The 19640-nt window shown below is 44.9% G+C and overlaps 1 protein-coding gene across 4 annotated transcripts in view; it reads left to right on the top strand.

Annotated features, from left to right (window-relative positions):
* LOC126237234 (Ig-like and fibronectin type-III domain-containing protein 1) overlaps positions 1 to 19640 on the top strand; it is a 1152289-nt gene that overhangs the window by 669657 nt on the left and 462992 nt on the right. For all 4 annotated transcript variants that reach the window (XM_049947130.1, XM_049947127.1, XM_049947128.1 and 1 more), the window contains one exon: positions 16795 to 16870. In XM_049947130.1, coding sequence (XP_049803087.1) covers positions 16810 to 16870 — 61 coding nt within the window. In that variant the 5' untranslated portion in view covers positions 16795 to 16809. The remainder of the gene's footprint in view (positions 1 to 16794; positions 16871 to 19640) is intronic.

Below are 19640 nucleotides of genomic sequence, written 5' to 3'. Positions count from 1 at the left end.
AAACATAGTGACACCGTGACGTTAGACCGCTCGCTCACAAGTGACTGTGTTTCTCTCGACTGTGCGCACGCCGGTGACGTGGGACGAGCGAGACCATTTGCTAGGAGGTAAGTTAGGTATGTCAACAACGTGTGCTGTCAGCAACAATAGTAGATTCCATTGCATAGTGTCTCCACAACAGTGTTGCCACTATTTCAGTACCAACTTACGTATTTGCATGAAGTTTAAATTTATGTTTTCCAGGTCTGTATGACAAATACCATCCTGCAACGTGTGATGCCGAGAGCACATCCGACGAGTAATTGTACATTACTCATGTGGTCTGATACATTGTTACTTATTATACACTACTGGCCCTTAAAATTGCTACACCACGAAGATGACGTGCTACAGACGCGATATTTAACCGACAGGAAGAAGATGCTGTGATATGCAAATGATAAGCTTTTCAGAGCAGTCACACAACGTTGGCGCCGGTGGCGACACCTACAACGTGCTGACATGAGGAAAGTGTCCAACCGGTTTCTCATACACAAAAAGCAGTTTACCGGCATTGCCTGGTGAAACATTGTTGTGATGCCTCGTGTAAGGAGGATAAATGCGTACCATCACGTTTCCGACTTTAATAAACGTCGGATTGTAGGCTATCGCGACTGCGGTTTGTCGTATCGCGACATTGCTGCTCGCGTTGGTCGAGATCCAATGACTGTTAGCAGAATATGGACTCGAGGTTCAGGAGGGTAATACGGAACGCCGTGCTGGATCCCAACGGCCTCGTATCACTAGCAGTCAAGATGACAGGCATCTTTCCGTATGGCTGTAACGGATCGTGCAGCCACATCTCGATCCTTGAGTCAACAGATGGGGACGTTTGCAAGACAACAAGCATCTGCACGAACAGTTCGACGACGTTAGCAGCAGCATGGACTATCAGCTCGGAGACCATGGCTGCGGTTACCCTTGACGCTGCATCACAGACAGGAGCGCCTGCGATGGTGTACTCAACGACGAACCTAGGTGCACGAATGGCCAAACGTTATTTCTTCAGATGAATCCAGGTTCTGTGTACAGAATCATGACGGTCGCATCCGTGTTTGGCGACACTGCCGTAAACGCACATTTGAAGCGTGTATTCGTCATCGTCATATTGGCGTATCACCCGGCGTGATGGTATGGGGTGCCATTGGTTACACGTCTCGGTCACCTGTTGTTCGCATTGACGGCACTTTGAAAAGTGGACGTTACATTTCAGATGTGTTACGACCCGCGGCTCTACCCTTCATTCGATCCCTGCGAAACCATACATTTCAACAGGATAATGCACGACCGCATGTTGCAGGTCCTGCACAGGCCTTTCTGAATACAGAAAATGTTCGACTGCTGCCCTGGCCAGCACATTCTCCAGATCCCTCACCAATTGAAAACGTCTGGTCAATGGTGGCGGAGCAACTGGCTCGTCACAATACGCCAGTCACTACTCTTGATGAACTGTGGTGTAGTGTTGAAGCTCTCATGGGCAGCTGTACATGTACACGCCATCCAAGCTCTGTTTGACTCAATGCCCAGGCGTATCAAGGCCGTTATTACGGCCAGAGGTGGTTGTTCTGGGTACTGATTTCTCAGGATCTGTGCACCCAAATTGCGTGAAAATGTAATCACATGTCAGTTCTAGTATAATATATTTGTCCAATGAATACCCGTTTATCATCTGCATTTCTTGTTGGTGTAGCAATTTTCAAAAAATGTTCAAATGTGTGTGAAATCTTCTGGAACTTAACTGCTAAGGTCATGAGTCCCTAAGCTTACACACTACTTAACCTAAATTATCCTAAGGACAAACACACACATCCATGCTCGAGGGAGGACTCGAACCTCCGCCGGGACCAGCCGCACAGTCCATGGCTGCAGCGCCCCTAGATCGTTCGGCTAATCCCGCGCGGCGTAGCAATTTTAATGGCCAGTAGTGTATTACTGTTTGCGAATAACGTCATTTACATAATATTCATCGTAGTTTGACTTAGCCGACCGGAGTGGCCGTGCGGTTCTAGGCGCTACAATCTGGAACCGAGCGACCGCTACGGTCGCAGGTTCGAATCCTGCCTCGTGTGTGGATGTGTGTGATGTCCTTAGGTTAGTTAGGTTTAATTAGTTCTAAGTTCTAGGCGACTGATGACCTCAGAAGTTAAGTCGCATAGTGCTCAGAGCCATTTTTTGAGGTTTGACTCCGGCTTTCCAAGTGCGTCCCTCGTCCTTAAAAATTAATTACAAGTAGGAAACAGTTAAAGAACACACGAAATTCACTACACCTTTTTAAAATGCACGTGGGATTTTTCATTATTTTACCGCTCAAGTGCCATATAAATTAAATAATGTGATCTGTGATGAAAGACTATAAAAGAAGTGTTAGCAGGATTCGAACAACCGTCTCGTCCACGACCCTATAGCAGAGCCTTGACCCTGACCACTTGGCCACACTGACGTCTTACGGCCGGCACATTCACACAGCTACATCAGTTACAAGATAGACGCGAAAAATTTCTCTTGCGATTTTCTCGGAAATGTGTGAGTAGTGACCTAACTGCTTGCTCAGTGTGTTGTTTTAATGGCCTACTGAAGTTTGAAGTAAATCCTTGATACCAACGTCGTGGCCTCCCCTTGTGAGATGGTGCTATCTCGGTCTTTATTTGTCATCCTTCTGGTAGTAGGTTGCTTGGCTATATGAAAGAGACAGCAAGCAGAAAATGGCGGTGATTTTTTGCGGCTGGTGTGTCCGAGATGTGCGGCGGCCTGGCCTCTCGTCGGGCCATCAGTTGCCATTGCCGTCATCTACAGGGCTCCTGCGGGACAAAGGCTGTGGCACCGCAGTTCGTCGGAACATATGTCACGCGACATCCGGCCCAGGGCGCCGTTTCTTCTCGTCCGCTGGAACGTAATGCTGCAGGCGAGCAAACAAATTCGTTGCGGACGGAAATAAATGTAACAGAAAGACAGGCTCAGCGAAACGTTTGTGTGAAGCTCGTATTGCACGTGAAAGAGGAACATTGTCGCTGCGTTTCTGTGACGAATTATGATCTCTTGTCACGTTTGCACAATACTCTCTGTAGTCTACATCTACATTTATACTCCGCAAGCCACCCAACGGTGTGTGGCAGAGGGCACTTTACGTGCCACTGTCATTACCTCCCTTTTCTATTGCAGTCACGCATGGTTCGCGGGAAGAACGATTCCCGGAAAGCCTCCGTGCGCGCTCGAATCTCTCTAATTTTACATTCGTGATCTCCTCGGGAGGTATAAGTAGGGGGAAGCAATATATTCGAACCTCATCCAGAAACGCACCCTCTCGAAACCTGGACAGCAAGCTACAGCGCGATGTAGAGCGCCTCTCTTGCAGAGTCTGCCACTTGAGTTTGCTAAACATCTCCGTAACGCTATCATGCTTACCAAATAACCCTGTGACGAAACGCGCCGCTCTTCTTTGGATCTTTTCTATCTCCTCTGTCAACCCCACCTGGTACGGATCGCACACTGATGAGCAGTACTCAAGCATAGGTCGAACGAATGGTTTGTAAGCCACCTCCTTTGTTGATGGATTACGTTTTCTAAGGACTCTCCCAATGAATCTCAACTTAGCACCCGCCTTACCAACAATTAATTTTATATGATAATTCCACTTCAAATCTTTCCGTACACATACTCCCAGATATTTTACAGAAGTAACTGCTACGATTGTTTGTTCCGATATCATATAATCATACTAGAAAGGATCCTTCTTTCTATGTATTCACATTACATTGCATTTGTCTGTGTTAAGGGTCAGTTGCCACTCCCTGCACCAAGTCCCTATCCGCTGCAGATCTTCCTGCATTTCGATGCAATTTTCTAATGCTGCAACTTCTCTGTATTCTAAAGCATCATCCGCGAAATGCCGCATGGAACTTCCGACACTATCTACTAGGTCATTTATACATATTGTGAAAAGCAATGGTCCCATAACACTAGTGAAAATCGCCAGACTATTGTTCATGGGCGCGGGGTTCTGGCCGTTTCCGACAAAATATTTTTACATAAGCGTAGATTTACTCCGAATAGAGACAGAATGTCGGAGACCTTGGCAGCATGCAGTAGCATTAGGTCAGCATTCCCTTGAAGGAACTAATATTTCGATTGGAACTTAGCTGTGAGCAAGTAAACGTGTCAGATTGCATTGTTTCTCAAGCCATGTGCGTGCTGCGTAATATTATTCTATGTTTGCGAGAGGAGAGGCACAGTACAGCTGAGATCGAAGCTGTGCCAGCATTTTGTCACAACCGTCAGCACAAGGCCGTAGTGCTAGACCGGTACTTGAAGGTTACGTAATGATCGCATCATGAAAGGTTGCCAAGAAAAAAAAGAATAGGAAAATCACCAAACCGTGAATATTAGCTGTAGGCCTTGTAGCGCTTTCGTCAGTCCATTAAGACGTCATATACATTGAGAAAGCGTTTATTTCACTCTCGCTGATTGCGGAGGCAAAAAGCGACGAAGTCACGTCTGATCTGTAAGCAGACAGCACCAAACGCCGTAGACAGAGGCCCTCAAACGACACGCAACACAGAGTTCAGCAGCATAATTGCGCAGGCAATATTCGAGAGTTCCAGCGAACAGAAGAGATCCAGCGACAGCCGCATCGGATGAACGATCCTACATCAGATGCTATGTGAGTGAGCAGTCAGAATCAATTAACTTTGTGTACTAAGAAGGACATGTAAAAGCTTGCTTGTACATATCTCTGGGCTAGAGTTATTGATTTCCATCATACATTTGTCTACATGTACCTGCGTCTGTACGTCACTAACATTGTGACGATCAGAACAGGCCGGCCGGTGTGGCCGAGCGGTTCTAGGCGCTTCAGTCTGGAACCGCGCGACGTTACAGCGGCAGGTTCGAATCCTGCCTCGGGCATGGATGTGTGTGATGTCCTTAGGTTGGTTAGGTTTAAGTAGTTCTAAGTTCTAGGGGACTGATGACCTCAGATGTTAAGTCCCACAGTGCTCAGAGCCATTTGAACCATTTGATCAGAACAATAGACTCAGGCGCCTCTATGGTTCGTGGTCTGTAGTACCATACATTACTTTGTACACCCGAGTTTAGTAAGTCTGCACTTAGTTGACAAGAGTCACGGAGTACCTACAGTGTCGTGTCGGGCATACGTTTCCCCGGATTACAGCGGCAACTCTATGTGGCATGGGCTGAACAAGTAGTTGGGAGTCCCCTGCAGAAATATGAGTCATGCTGCCTCTACAGCCGTGTACAACTGCGAAAGTGCTGTCGCTACAGGATTTTGTGCATGAAATGCCTTCTAGATTGTGTCCCATAAATGTTCGATGGGATTCATGTTGGGCGATCTGGGTGGCCAAATCATTTGCTCTAATTGTCCCGAATGTTCTTCACGCCATTCGCTATCAGTTGTGGCCCAGTGACAATTCCACCGCTTGGGGACGAGAAGTCCTTGAACGGCTGCACATGGTCTCAAAGTAGCCGAACATAACCATTTGCAATCAATGACCGGTTCAGTTCGACTAGAGGACCTAGTCCATTCCATGCAAACAAAGCCCCACACTATTATGGAGTCACCACCAGCTTGCTCAGTGCCTAAGTTGTGTCCATGGCCGGCCGCAGTGGCCGATCGGTTCTAGGCGCTTCAGTCTGTAACCGCGCGACCGCTACGGTCGCAGGTTCGAATCCTGCCTCGGGCATGGATGTGTGTGATGTCCTTAGGTTAGTTACGTTTAAGTAGTTGTAAGTCTAGGAGACTGATGACCTCAGATGTTAAGTCCCATAGTGCTCAGAGCCATTTGAACCATTTTTTGAGTCCATGGCTTCGTGGGGTCTGCGTCTCACTTGACTCTTTCATCAGCTCTTACCAACTGAAATTGGCACTCATCTGACCAGGCCATGGTTTTTCAGTCGGCTAAGGTCCAGCCAATATGAGCACGTGCCCAGGAGGGGTGGTGCAGGCGATGTCGTGCCGTTAGCAAAGGCACTCGCGTGTGTCGTCTGCTGCTGTAGCCCATTAACGGCAAATATCACCACTCTGCCCTAGCGGATACATTGATTTTTTACGGTTATTTGAAGCAGTGTTGCTTGCCTGTCAATACTGACAACTACACGCAAACGGCGCTGCTCTCAATCGTTAAGTGAAGCCCATCGCCCACTGCATTGTCAGTGGCCAAAGGTAATGCCTGAAATTTGGTATTCTCGGCACACTCCTGATACCGTGAATCTCGGAATAATGAACTCCCTAGCGATTTCGGAAATGGAATGTGACATGCGTCTAGTTCCGACTACCTTTCCGCATTCAAAGTCTGTTAATTCCCGTCGTGTGAAGATAATCACTTCTGAAATCTTTTCATATGAATCACCTGAGTAGAAATGACAGCTCCGCTAATGATCTGCCCTTCTATATCCTGTATACGCGATACCACCGCCATCTGTATATGTGGATATTGCTATCCCATGACTCGTCACCTAAGTGTATAGGCTGGGGTCCCCGTAAGTTCTGATAATTAATTGGAGAATGTAGTAAGCCTCATCTATGTTTTAATAAATCAATGTCTGTGCTCTTCTTGCCGGCCGAAGTGGCCGTGCGGTTAAAGGCGCTGCAGTCTGGAACCGCAAGGCCGCTACGGTCGCAGGTTCGAATCCTGCCTCGGGCATGGATGTTTGAGATGTCCGTAGGTTAGTTAGGTTTAACTAGTTCTAAGTTCTAGGGGACTAATGACCTCAGAAGTTGAGTCCCATAGTGCTCAGAGCCATCTGTGCTCTTCTCCATGATCCTTGTTAACACATGAAGAAGCAGTAACAAGCAGACCAGTAAGCCAATACAGAGTCTGATTTCCCCTGTCATTGCCCACCGAGCCTAACGCAATTCTCTACTGTTTCCACCACAGAGATCTGAAAAATTTCAGCTTTACCCCCGTCGACGTTTTACTCCTGTAACAAGAAATGAATGATCTGAAAATCTGGCTTCACCTTTGAACTGAGAGTGAGCTGCTAAAGTAAGTCTGTAGCGACCCACGTCAATTTAGGCAACTACACAACTGGACATCAAGTTTGCAGCATCAAGAATGTTACCAAGTAACGAAATTTCACTTATTACGCGTACACAGGATGGTAAGACCCATACATTACATTTATAGATGACTTCAGAGTATAAACGGCGAGAAATTAAGTACACAAAAGATGTCAACCACCGCTCCTGTGTCCAGTGTTTTCGTTGGTCGTATTACTGTCGGCACCGCTGTCTCTTTTCTTTCCCATCCACTGCAGCCGCAAGAGTGGCCACTAAAACTAAACGAAATTAAAAAATATATTGCTATATGACTTCTTAAATATTTTGCGTGGTGGGAGACTGTAGATATTTTATTTAGTTGTATCAATTTCCTGTGTGAAGCAATGAACTGCTTAAGCATAAATATCACCTCTGGATAACTTAAAACACGATGGAGTAAAAAATATTCCTCAAGTCTGAATGCTAATAAATGTTTTCACACTACATTTTTATGCAGTGAATTATGAAAGTTATTGTCTTTTATTCGTAACAAGTCCACTCCAAGCCAAAGTTTTAGTAACCTCTGTTTGTGGGATTTCTTTGACATTACGAAATGAATCATCACAGTGTAGCCTGTAGAAAAACTGACTCTTTCAATGTGATTTGGAAGAGATGCAGATCCAGTTTTGCAGATAAAACTAACTTAGTGACTGTCTGAGAAGCTGACCAAAAATTCCGCCGACGAAAACTTCGATTACAACGCTGAAGGCCACTTTCACTAATTATTTGAAAATGAAACGTGACTAGGGTATCTAAATAATGTACACAACTCTCAGTAATATTTTGCTTTGAAATTATATTTTCAACAATAATACACTCACAGGATGACAATTATTGAACTACACGGGGGAAAAAACCTAACTTAGACACAAACTACGACGTTCGCACACTTTATTCAACATGTAAGTGTCACTACAGATATTCGGATTTAGGTTATGACATGCTCGATATGCCTGCCGTCATTGGCGATGACGTGGCGCAAACGAATAGCGAAATTCTGCGTGACCCGCTGAAGTGTCGGAACATCGATGCTGTCGATGACCTCCTAAATGGCTCTTTTCAGGTCATCAATGATTTTGGGGTTATTGCTGTGCACCTTGTCTTTAATATAGCACCACAACAAGGACAATCGAGGCCCATGCCAGTGGCCTCTGGGTACCCCAGAGCCACAATGCGGTCCCCAAAGAGCTGCTCCAAGACAAGAAACACTCTCCTGCTCCGATGGGTCGAACTCTGTCTTGCATGAACCTTATCTTGTCAAATAAGTGTCACTTTGGATAATGGGATGAAATCATCTTCCAAAACATAACGAACCGTGCGGTAGTCACTGCCATCAAGGATTGTCGCACCGATTTTTCTGTGACTGGACATTGCACACCACACAGTCACCCGTTGAGAGTGAAAAAACTTCTGGATCGGAAAATGTGCATCCTCAGTCCCACAAAATGCGCCAATTTTACTTATTGATGATTCCATCCAAATGAAAATGGGCTTCGTTGATAAACCAAACCAGCAGGGGTATACTAATTCCCTTCATGCCCCGCGGCCAACCATGTAGTTTGAACGTCCTAACGCAAACCGGTTAGAAGTTATGACGATTTTATTTCATATAGTTCAGTAACTATCACTCTGCAGAAAGCAGCCTGTATATAAATCTATACTACGACTTGTAACACTAACAGACACTCACAATAGCAGCCGAGGTCACAAGCCTGCAGTAGTCTCATTGTGATGAGTATAGCGAATTTTGTTACCTCCTCTACTAACAGTTTTATAGCAATGCTGCGTAGCGAATAATAAATTACTAAAACTTAGTTGTGGTGCGTCTAACTTCGTTTTAAAGGTTTCTTTCAGTCGGATATTATTTTACGTGCCCTGCTACATATGCAAGAGGCAGTATCTGATGGCATTAGTATTTTTGGTGTATTAATCAGTCACGAAGAATCAATCATGAATACAGTGATACATGTTGAAAGTTATTACTCATTAATGTGTTGAATGCAGCGACGATAATTAAATACAAAATATGATTTGTTCTAACAGGTGCATAGAGGAGTGATGCACACACATCAAAATCCAATACCATTGTCGCAATGACTCTGTTTCGGCTGTGTTTCAGTGAACTGAGTGTAGGAACACAGCTAAATAAAAGTGTTATTTGTCCAAGAGCACAGAAGCAGGATGCATATACATCAGCACCAACTGTTGCAGTCTAAATTCTTATATCATTGTGGAGTGGGCTTGAAAAAAAATTAGGTTTCTGTTTGTTGCCAGATGTAACATAAAGTCAATAGGTAAGTCCACAATATTTAACGAAGCACAATATTTAATAAATCTACTCGAAAAATTAAATTGCTTTGACAATTAATTAAATGTCTGTTTAAATTTCCCGTATTACTTGAATTTCTCATAGTCGCTTTGCCCAGATATTTAATTTCCATTAACATTTGGTGTCGGTGTGACAAAAGTTATTTATTTTGCTACTGTTTGCACGGCACTACTCACACTGATAGCTAGCAAACCACATCGTGCTTTGACTTGGGAAACGTCATGTCACCAAAGGAGACTGCAGTCGTGCCAGTGTCCAATATGGCTTAGAATAAATAGTACGAGGAAATAACCATTGTTTCCAGAATCATTACCACGTATAGCAGCGCACGCTCCAAACCGCTGATGATCCGCTGAACAGCCAGTTGTATTATCCGCGCAACGTCACTGGTTCCTCACAAATTAGTGCCTCCTACGATATCTCGTGGCGAACATTGCACCCTCTCATAGAGATGGTCTCCAGTTATCGAATTCGCTATCTCTAGAGAGAAATAATGCCATTCCATTGAACTTTGAGACATACAGATAATAAGGATTTCGTCTGATTTCAACCAGACACTTTCCACTTTTATTTAAAGCATCTTCAGTGGTCAATATTATGTGGTTTTGCTTACAAATCGGATTAACGAGATCATAAACAGTTTTCATGATTGATTTCGCACGGTTTTAGACTTCCACATTGTTTTCATGCGTTATTCTCAACAAAACGATTCGATTTTTAGCACACTGCACTGCAGTGACACAAAATATTTTCTCGTTTTTCATGTTATTATTTATTCACGCTCACCTCGTGTCATTTTTTGTTTTGATCGCGTGTAGTGCGATTGTCTTTTGTATGGCTTTGGCAGAGTCTGCTATTTCGTTGTGTGTGTGTGTGTGTGTGTGTGTGTGTGTGTGTGTGTGTGTGCGTGTGTGCGTGCGTGTGTGTGTGTGACGTCACAGAAAGTGAACAATATAAAATACGAGAAAATATGGTGCGTCACAGCAGTGCAGTTTGCTAAACATCGAACAACTGTGGTCAAAAGAATACATAAAAATAATTCAGGAATCTAAAACCGTAAGTAATAAAAGTAATTTTAAACATATCAATTGTTAACGATCTCATTAAACCGATTTGCAAGCAAAACCAAAATTGTTACAATGACCGCTGGAGATGGTTTAAATTAAAGCGAAACTCGTCTGCTGTCGAAATAATTACAGCCAGAAAAGACATAGTAACTCCCATATTACTGCGGAAACGGGAATTCACCAACGAAAAAGACGTATTTGAGAGACACTTCCGTACCAAGATTGCCTACGCCTTTAGCTTATGTGTGCACGATTACCAGACGTATAAAAGCGAAAGCGGTAGTAGCAATGACAGCCGATGAATCTCAGTGCCCTCAGGTTTAAAATTTTCACCGTCTATCTTTGTCTCATTGTCAGCACCCGGTTCAGTCTAGCTCGATGGCTCTGACAAATGTCTGAATCAGTTTCGAGCGGAGACTTTGTTTCAGAAGCACCCCAAGGTACGAGGATCGTTCAATAAGTAATGGCCCACATTTTTCTTCTCAGAACATATTTATTGTTAAGAGTCAGAATATAGTGAAACTATACATCAACATGTGTTGTCCATGTCGTGTTTTTCTACGTAGTCTCCATCACGTTCTATGGCTGTACGCCAACGTTGTGGAAGAGCATGTATTGCCGCGCTGGATTAGCCGAGCGGTCTCGGGCGCTGCAGTCATGGACTGCGCGGCTCGTCCCGGCGGACGTTCGAGTCCTCCTGGGGCATGGGTGTGCGTGTTTGTCCTTAGGATAATTTAGGTTAAGTAGTGTGTAAGCTTAGGGACTGATGACCTTAGCAGTTAAGTCCCATAAGATTTCACACACATTTGAATATTTGAATAAGAGCATGTATTCCCTGCTGGTAAAAGCTCTTGTCCCATAGGTGTGGCCATGTTTTCACTGCATGAATGACACTTTCGTCATCTTAAAAGTGTGTTTTCTACGGGGAGAATCACTAAGCGGCCCAGAGAGATGGAAGTCCGCGGGTTCCAGGTCTGAACTTTAGGGTGAATGAGGCAATGATGTCCAGCCCCATTTGGCTATGTGTTCCCGGGTTCTCAGACTTGTTTGTGGGCAAACATTATCGTTTTGGAGCAAGATTTCTGCTCGAACACTTTATTCAGTTTTCAAGTATGCTTATGAATTGATGCTTGACCCTCTTGGCATCACATCCACGAGAATGACGCCATCACAATCCCAGAAGACTGTCAGCATGATTTTTCCAGCAGAGAGGACTGTCTTGAGGTTGTTCTTTTGTGGTGAATGAGGACGATACCACTCCATGGACTGTCTTTTTGTTTCAGGCGCAAAGTGGTGCACCCAGCTTTCGTCCCCGGTAACGATCCGTGACAGAAAGGCCTCTCCGTCGGTCTCAAAACGCTCCAATTCAAATGAAATAGCCTTCCTTTGGATCTTTTGGTCCGCTGTGAGCATTCGTGCAACCCTTCGTGAGCACCTCTTTGAATATCCAAGAGTCTCGATCATTGCAAACGCACTTCCAATGCTGACCGACAACTGTAGAGCCAATTGTCGAGTTTTGATGCGCCAGTCGACACCGATAATGGCTTCCGCACGATTCAGCATGCCTGGAGCAGGGGCTGTGACAGGACGTCCCGAGCGTGGTTGTTCATGGAACATTCTGCATTTCCTGAGGCTGTAACTTTCTTTACCCTCGCCCAACCTTACTGCTATCAACTGCAGCATCGCTCTACACTGCACACAAGCGTTTATGGATGTGAAGCACCAGCAAGGACGTTTGCCTACGTACACTAATAGCTTTTTAGCAAAATGTGGGACAATACTTATTGAAGAACTCTCGTAGAATACCAAGAATACTTCCTCTCTCTCTCTCTCTCTCTCTCTCTCTCTCTATCTCTCTGTCTCTCTCTGTCTGTCACACATACATTTCTCGCGATTGCCAACCGATAACATTGTTTTAAGTCCCACAGTATTTGGTCGAAGCAACTGTTCATCTTCAGATGGTTGTCGCATTTGTTGTTACAAGATGCAACTGTTGATACTCTCTCGGTGGCGTTCACATTTATCGGAGTCACGAGAAGCAAACACGGATGCACGTGAAACCTCTCGCAGCTCTTCGAAAATAGCGCTCTTAGATCCCTTCCAGGAAACGGGAAGTCGCCTACGGCACTTGCACTAACCGTATTCTGCTCGTGGCACATTTGAACGCCACCACGTAAATATCACGAATCGCGTCTTGCGAAAGCAACTACTATAAGCACCTAATCATATCGAACAGTTGCTCCGAAGAAACACACTGCGAGTTAAACAATGTTATCTTTGGGCAAGCCCGAAAACCGTATTTCCTTCTCCTTTGCTCGCACCACTAACTGCTGTCTGGGATGAAATTTTCAGTCTGTAGCGGAGTGAGCGCTGATATGAAACTTCCTGACAGTGCCGGACCGAGACTCGAACTCGGGACCTTTCTCTTTCGCGGGTAAGTGCTCTACCATCTGAGCTACCCAATCACGACCCACGACCCGTCCTCACAGCCTTACTTCCGCCAGTGCCTCGTCGCCTACCTTCCAAACCTCACAGAAGTTCTCCTGCGAACCTCCAAGACTAGCACTTCTGGAAGAAAGGATATTGCGGAGATATGGCTTAACCACATCCTGGGGGCATGTTTACAGAATGAAATTTTCACTCTGCAGTGGAGTGTACGTCGATATGAAACTTCTTTGCAGATTAAAACTCTGTGCTGGACAGAGTCTCGAACTCGGAACCTTTGTCTTTTGCGGGGAAGTGCTTTCAGATGGTAGAGCACTTGCCCGCGAAAGGCAAAGGTCCAGAGTTCGAGTCTCGGTCCAGCACACAGTTTTAATCTGTCAGGAAGTTTCAAATTGCCGTCTGTTTTGCATTGGAGGGAGAACAGTGGGCGGCGCTATGCAGGCTGACTTATTAACGTTTAAAAACCCCCAAACCGACGTAGATGGCGTTGGGACAAGTACAGTGCTATTACAAATGATTGAAGCGATTTCATAAATTCACTGTAGCTCCATTCATTGACATATGGTCACGACACACAACAGATACGTAGAAAAACTCATAAAGTTTTGTTCGGCTGAAGCCGCACTTCAGGTTTCTGCCGCCAGAGCGCTCGAGAGCGCAGTGAGACAAAATGGCGACAGGAGCCGAGGAAGCGTATGTCGTGCTTGAAATGCACTCACATCAGTCAGTGATAACAGTGGAACGACACTTCAGGACGAAGTTCAACAAAGATCCACCAACTGCTAACTCCATTCGGCGATGGTATGCGCAGTTTAAAGCTTCGGGATGCCTCTGTAAGGGGAAATCAACGGGTCGGCCTGCAGTGAGCGAAGAAACGGTTGAACGCGTGCGGGCAAGTTTCACGCGTAGCCCGCGGAAATTGGCTCATGCCACAACTGGAGACCGACAGCGCCGACTTCATCTTTCAACAGGATGGTGCTCCACCGCACTTCCATCATGATGTTCGGCATTTCTTAAACAGGAGATTGGAAAACCGATGGATCGGTCGTGGTGGAGATCATGATCAGCAATTCATGTCATGGCCTCCACGCTCTCCCGACTTAATTTCATGCGATTTCTTTCTGTGGGGTTATGTGAAAGATTCAGTGTTTAAACCTCCTCTATCAAGAAACGTGCCAGAACTGCGAGTTCGCATCAACGATGCTTTCGAACTCATTGATGGGGACATGCTATGCCGAGTGTGGGATGAACTTGATTATCGGCTTGATGTCTGCCGAATCACTAAAGGGGCACATATCGAACATTTGTGAATGCCTAAAAAAACTTTTTGAGTTTTTGTATGTGTGTGCAAAGCATTGTGAAAATATCTCAAATAATAAAGTTATTGTAGAGCTGTGAAATCGCTTCAATCATTTGTAATAACCCTGTAATTTCATGTAAGACACATGGGGCTGCAAATCTCGGGAAATACCTTGAAAGTGGATGACAAATGTTGAATATGTAACGTCACCATATGATATACCTTGCCGCACGTGCAGATCTTGGGCTTGTCGTCAATTGCATCCTCGCCGGTAGAGCTCCGCTAGGCTACTTTGCTTCCGTTCTTGCAGTATCCGATGTGATCGGTAGTGCTCACGGTAGTGGTAATACATTTACGGAAACCTACTAGCCTAGGGGAGAGAAAGTAGGATTGAGAAAACCAACCATTGTACGTGCGGTGACATGCGTCATCTGATGATGTCACGTGTCCAACATTCGTCATCCGCTTTCGTGGTATTTCCGACATTTGCGGCCCCATGTGTCTTAGAATAAATTACTTGTCTCAGGGTCATCTACGTCGGATTTGAAACGTTAACTAGAATCACCCTGTATATTGGACAGTTTTCATATTGAAGGAAGCTGCACCGTGCTGGGCGTTTCCCAGTCACAGAGTGTTGCATGAAGAGCCTCGACGGGCAGACAGGCGGCCGTATGCTGTTGCCAGGGAGACACAGGCAGCGGAACTGATGAATGAGGCGACGTCGTGGTCTCGTAAAGACCAGTCAGCGCGGCCGGGAATGCAATCTCGCGCCTCGTGAATAAAACAACGCCCGGCTGGCAAGGACGACGAAGGAGCTGATGGCTGCGGGGGTGGATAAGGGGGGAAGGGGAATCGGGGGACAGCGGAAGGGGCGGTGGCGACCACCTGGAGGAGAGGACAGCGCAAGCGGCGGCCCTTGTCTTGTGCTTTTAACGCCAATGGTGGCTTTGGACTCTGTTTACCAAAGCGCTCCGCTCCAGACACATTTTAAACACTTGTGCACGAGCGGAGATGCGCTAGGAAGAATTGACCCGTTTCGCCATGGCCTACCGACACATCCGAACGAACAAACTCTCGTCGACACTGTGGTGGTTTCTCAGATTTACTTATGGAGGAGGCTGAGAGGAAGCTACAAAACATCGAAAATATTATATCTCTTTATTACAACATGAACAAGATGACATGCCTAACTTTGAAGGATTCTATGTCCTCTGGACTGTCTATGTGTACTAGTTAATAACACTGAACACTAACGTATCACTTGGTTACAGAATAATGATCTCTTCTTTCAATGTACAATTAAATATAAACTTTACTACATAGTTCTATCTAATACAACTCCCTGTAGTGAGCGATGATTGCATAGGGGGCTGAGCAGCAGTCCGCTATGACGTTAAGTCTTCACCAGCGACGGCTTATGGAAACTCTCGAGAACGTGTCTGCGTCGAGGTGCCTCATTCGTCGCCTCGTCTTGCAGCGACTGTGCGTACTTGTGGTTCCCTAGTAAGCTACCAACTTCGTCACGTTACCTCGTTCTTCAGACGACAGCACCTGTACTCTATAAACTGGTACCATATTTTACTTAACGTGCACCGTAGATTTCTCTTCTCCTATTCATTTCAGTATCTCTTCACTAGTTCTTTGGTCATCAAATCTGTAGCATTCTTCTGTAGCAACACATTTCAAAAGCTTTTATTCTTTTCTTGTATGGACTGGCCGGCCGAAGTGGCCGAGTGGTTCTAGGCGCTTCAGTCTGGAACCGCGCGACCGCTACGGTCGCCGGTTCGAATCCTGCCTCGGGCATGGATGTGCGTGATGTACTTAGGTTAGTTGGGTTTAAGTAGTTCTAAGTTCTAGGGGACTGATGACCTCAGATGTTTTGTCCCATAGTGCTCAGAGCCATTTGAACCATTTTTGGTATGTACTGTCTATAGCCCACGACTTACCTCTATAAAAAGGGCCACTACAGGCAAATATCTTGATAAAAGACTTCCTAAATTTGATGTTTGTATTCGCTGTTAATAAATTCTTGTTTTCAGAAACTCTGTTGTCACTATCATTGCATTTTATATCCTCTCCAATTTGGCCATCGTCATTTACTTTGCTGTTGCTAAAATACTTAGCAAAAACGTTTACTACATTTAGAGCTTCATATATCAACATAATTACTTCATTTTCTGATTTGATTCGACTACATTCCTTTCCCTCTGTTTCATTTTTGTTGGTATTTATCTTACAAGCTCTTTTCAAGACACACTCTATTCAGCGCAAATTTTTCCCACATTTGTGTAAGGTATTTATCATGGTTGTTTATTCTGATTATTTTCATATCTTGTTCCATGTTTGTAGAACCGTGACTGTGGTGTTTTTAGTGCTCTGAAAATGTGGAATTGTTTGTTTCACGTTTGTGCTGATTTACCTCACTGGTGTAAAAGGTACGGAGACAAGGAGCAGAAGAAACCCTTCATCACTGAATTGCAACCATTCTAATCCAAGCAAATTTCTTAGCTATCTTGACGAACCAGGCCTGTGTTTTTAAAGCTGAGCATCCTTTGTGTTGCAGGATCTAACTCGCACCATGGGGCAGTCGAAGCGTCTGCCGCTGCTAGCGTTCCTGGCAACCATGCCCCTGGTTCTTGGTAAGTACCACTCTCGTGCTTTCACTAACGTAAGATGACGGCAGTTGAAATCGGTCTTTCATTGGATGCAATGTGAGAAAAGCAAATTTCAAAATAAACTCCGTTTACTGTCTTTTTAACAGTGTTTTTGTTACTCCACTGTACATTTCAAAGTTACAGCCTCACTACAAGGGCTTTAATTGTTATGTAAGGACCTTCCTTGTAATTTCAACGTCCCAGATGCGGTACCTGTTCGAGCTATAGTCCGTTCTTAAAAGCATCTAGTGAAATTTTGGTGATATATACAGGGCGATTCAACTGCCCCTACTACTGGGCTTTATACAACTCACATCACCTTCAAATACCATGTGTAAGAGTTTCGTATTCTCTCGACTGCTAGAAGGAAACTCTTAGTCTTACAGAAAAAATGAGCAGGACCTTTTTGTAGGAAATTTAATGTAGTTAAATTTTTGTGCTGGGATGTGTTTTCGCGAGAGGCCGTAGTTTCTAAGAAAAACGTACAGCCGGCCGATGTGGCCGAGCGGTTCTAGGGGCTGCAGTCCGGAACCGCGCAACTACTACGGTCGCAGGTTCAAATCCTGCCTCGGGCATGGATGTGTGTGGTGTCCTTAGGTTGGTTAGGTTTAAGTAGTTGTAAGTTCTAGGGGACTGATGACCTCAGATGTTAAATCCCATAGTGCTCAGAGCCATCTGAACCATCTGAACCAAAAAACGTACAAAAATGACCTTAAGATGCGTTTTTCTTTAATAACACGAAACCTTGGCCTCCAGCGAAAACGTATCCGAGTACAAAATATAACTGCATTAAATTTCCTACAAAAACATCCTGTTAATTTCTTTTTAGGACTAACAGTTCGCACATAGCAAGCGATACAATATGACAGTCTATATGAAGGTGTTTCGGGCTACATAAAACCCATAGGTATGGGCAGCTAAAACACTCTATATACAGATTCACAAGAAGATTTACATAGACTTTTGATAAAACATATATCTCTTCATATAACATCACAGTGCAGTAATTCCTACATGTTGTTTGCACTTTCATATCAATATCTAAAGTTTTCAAACGCTATAAACGGTATTGAACAGACAGTAGACGGATTGTATTATTACGCTTTCTTCTTATATCATTGTCTCGGTTTTGCCGATAATAAACTCCATGGCCGTGAAACAAGCAGTGTGAATAGTGTACGATCTTCTCCAGTCACTGACGCGTTTCGTCTTAACTCAGACACGTTTACCGTGGACGGAAAAGTTACGTCGGTAAACTGTTGAAGACTCCAGGACTGTCCAACAGAGAAAGAAAGACAATCAAAGACTTATATTTTCTAATTCTGACGCATCCTGTAGACCTTGAATATCTGCTAACAATTAGCACTGAATTCATAAATGGAGCAGAAAAATATGAAGGGGTAGAATCTGTAACCTGTGATTCCATAATCTTTTTGAGTGACTCATTATCCCTCTACGCAATTTTAGAGTAACTACAGGCTGATCACCAGATGATGGTCCGTTTCCAGAGCTTTTATTTTGTAAACCACTTGTAGCTAGTTATAGCGATTGTGAAGTTACCGAAAATTTACGAATTTAGACGCAGCCTACTGAAAGCATGCTAGGAAAAATACCGTTCAGTTGATGAATTAGTGCCTCGCAATTATGCATAAGTTTAATAATCACAACAGAGACTTTAGTCATCAATAATACATTCTCCTTCACTATTTATAACATTCTGCCAACTCTGGTGTAACTTTGCGATTCCATGATAGTAGAAATCACGTGATTTTGAGATGAAGAACGAAGGTTATTCGATAGAAGGCGGAAAATACGAAATCTGAGAGCGCAAGATTAGGTGAGTAAGGTGGGGGCGGAATGACGTCCCAACCTAAATCCTGTAGAGTGTTTTTAGTCAGTCTTGCAGACTGCACGTGGGCGTTATTGTGGAGTAGCATCACTTAACGCAGTCTTCCTGGTCGTAGTCCTTGGGCTGCGTCTGCAAGACGGCTCAGCTGTTGACAATAAATGTCAGCAGTGATGAAACTTCCTGGCAGATTAAAACTGTGTGCCGGGCCGAGACTCGAACTCGGGACCTTTTCCTTTCGCGGGCAAGTGCTCTACCAGCTGAGCTACCCAAGCACGACTCACGCCCCGTCCTCACAGCTTTACATCTGCCAGTACCTCGCCTCCTACCTTCCAGACTTTACAGAAGCTCTCCTACGAACCTTGCAGAACTAGCACTCCTGAAAGAAAGGATATTGCGGAAACATGGCTTAGCCACAGCCTGGGGGATGTTTCCAGAATGAGATTTTCACTCTGCAGCGGAGTGTGCGCTGATATGAAACTTCCTGGCAGAATAAAACTGGTAGAGCACTTTCCCGCGAAAGGCAAAGGTCCCGAGTTCGAGTCTCGGCGCGGCACACAGTTTTAATCTGCCAGGAAGTTTCATATCAGCGCACACTCCGCCGCAGAGTGAAAATCTCATTCTGGAAACATCCACCAGGCTGTGGCTAAGGCATGTCACCGCAATATCCTTTCTTTCAGGAGTGTTAGTTCTGCAAGGTTGCAGGAGAGCTTCTGTACAGTTTGAAAGGTAGGAGACGATGTACTGGCAGATGTAAAGCTGTGAGGACGGGGCATGAGTCGTGCTTGGGTACCTCAGTTGGTAGAGAACTTGCCCGCGAAAGGGAAAGGTCCCGAGTTCGAATCTCGGCCCGGCACACAGTTTTAATCTGCCAGGAAGTTTCATATCAACGCGCACTCCGCTGCAGAG

The sequence above is a fragment of the Schistocerca nitens genome, chromosome 2 (assembly GCF_023898315.1).
Source record: "Schistocerca nitens isolate TAMUIC-IGC-003100 chromosome 2, iqSchNite1.1, whole genome shotgun sequence".
NCBI classification, from domain to species: Eukaryota; Metazoa; Arthropoda; class Insecta; order Orthoptera; family Acrididae; genus Schistocerca; species Schistocerca nitens.
Note: the sequence above shows the minus strand (reverse complement) of the source record. Positions and strands in the feature narration are given on the sequence as shown.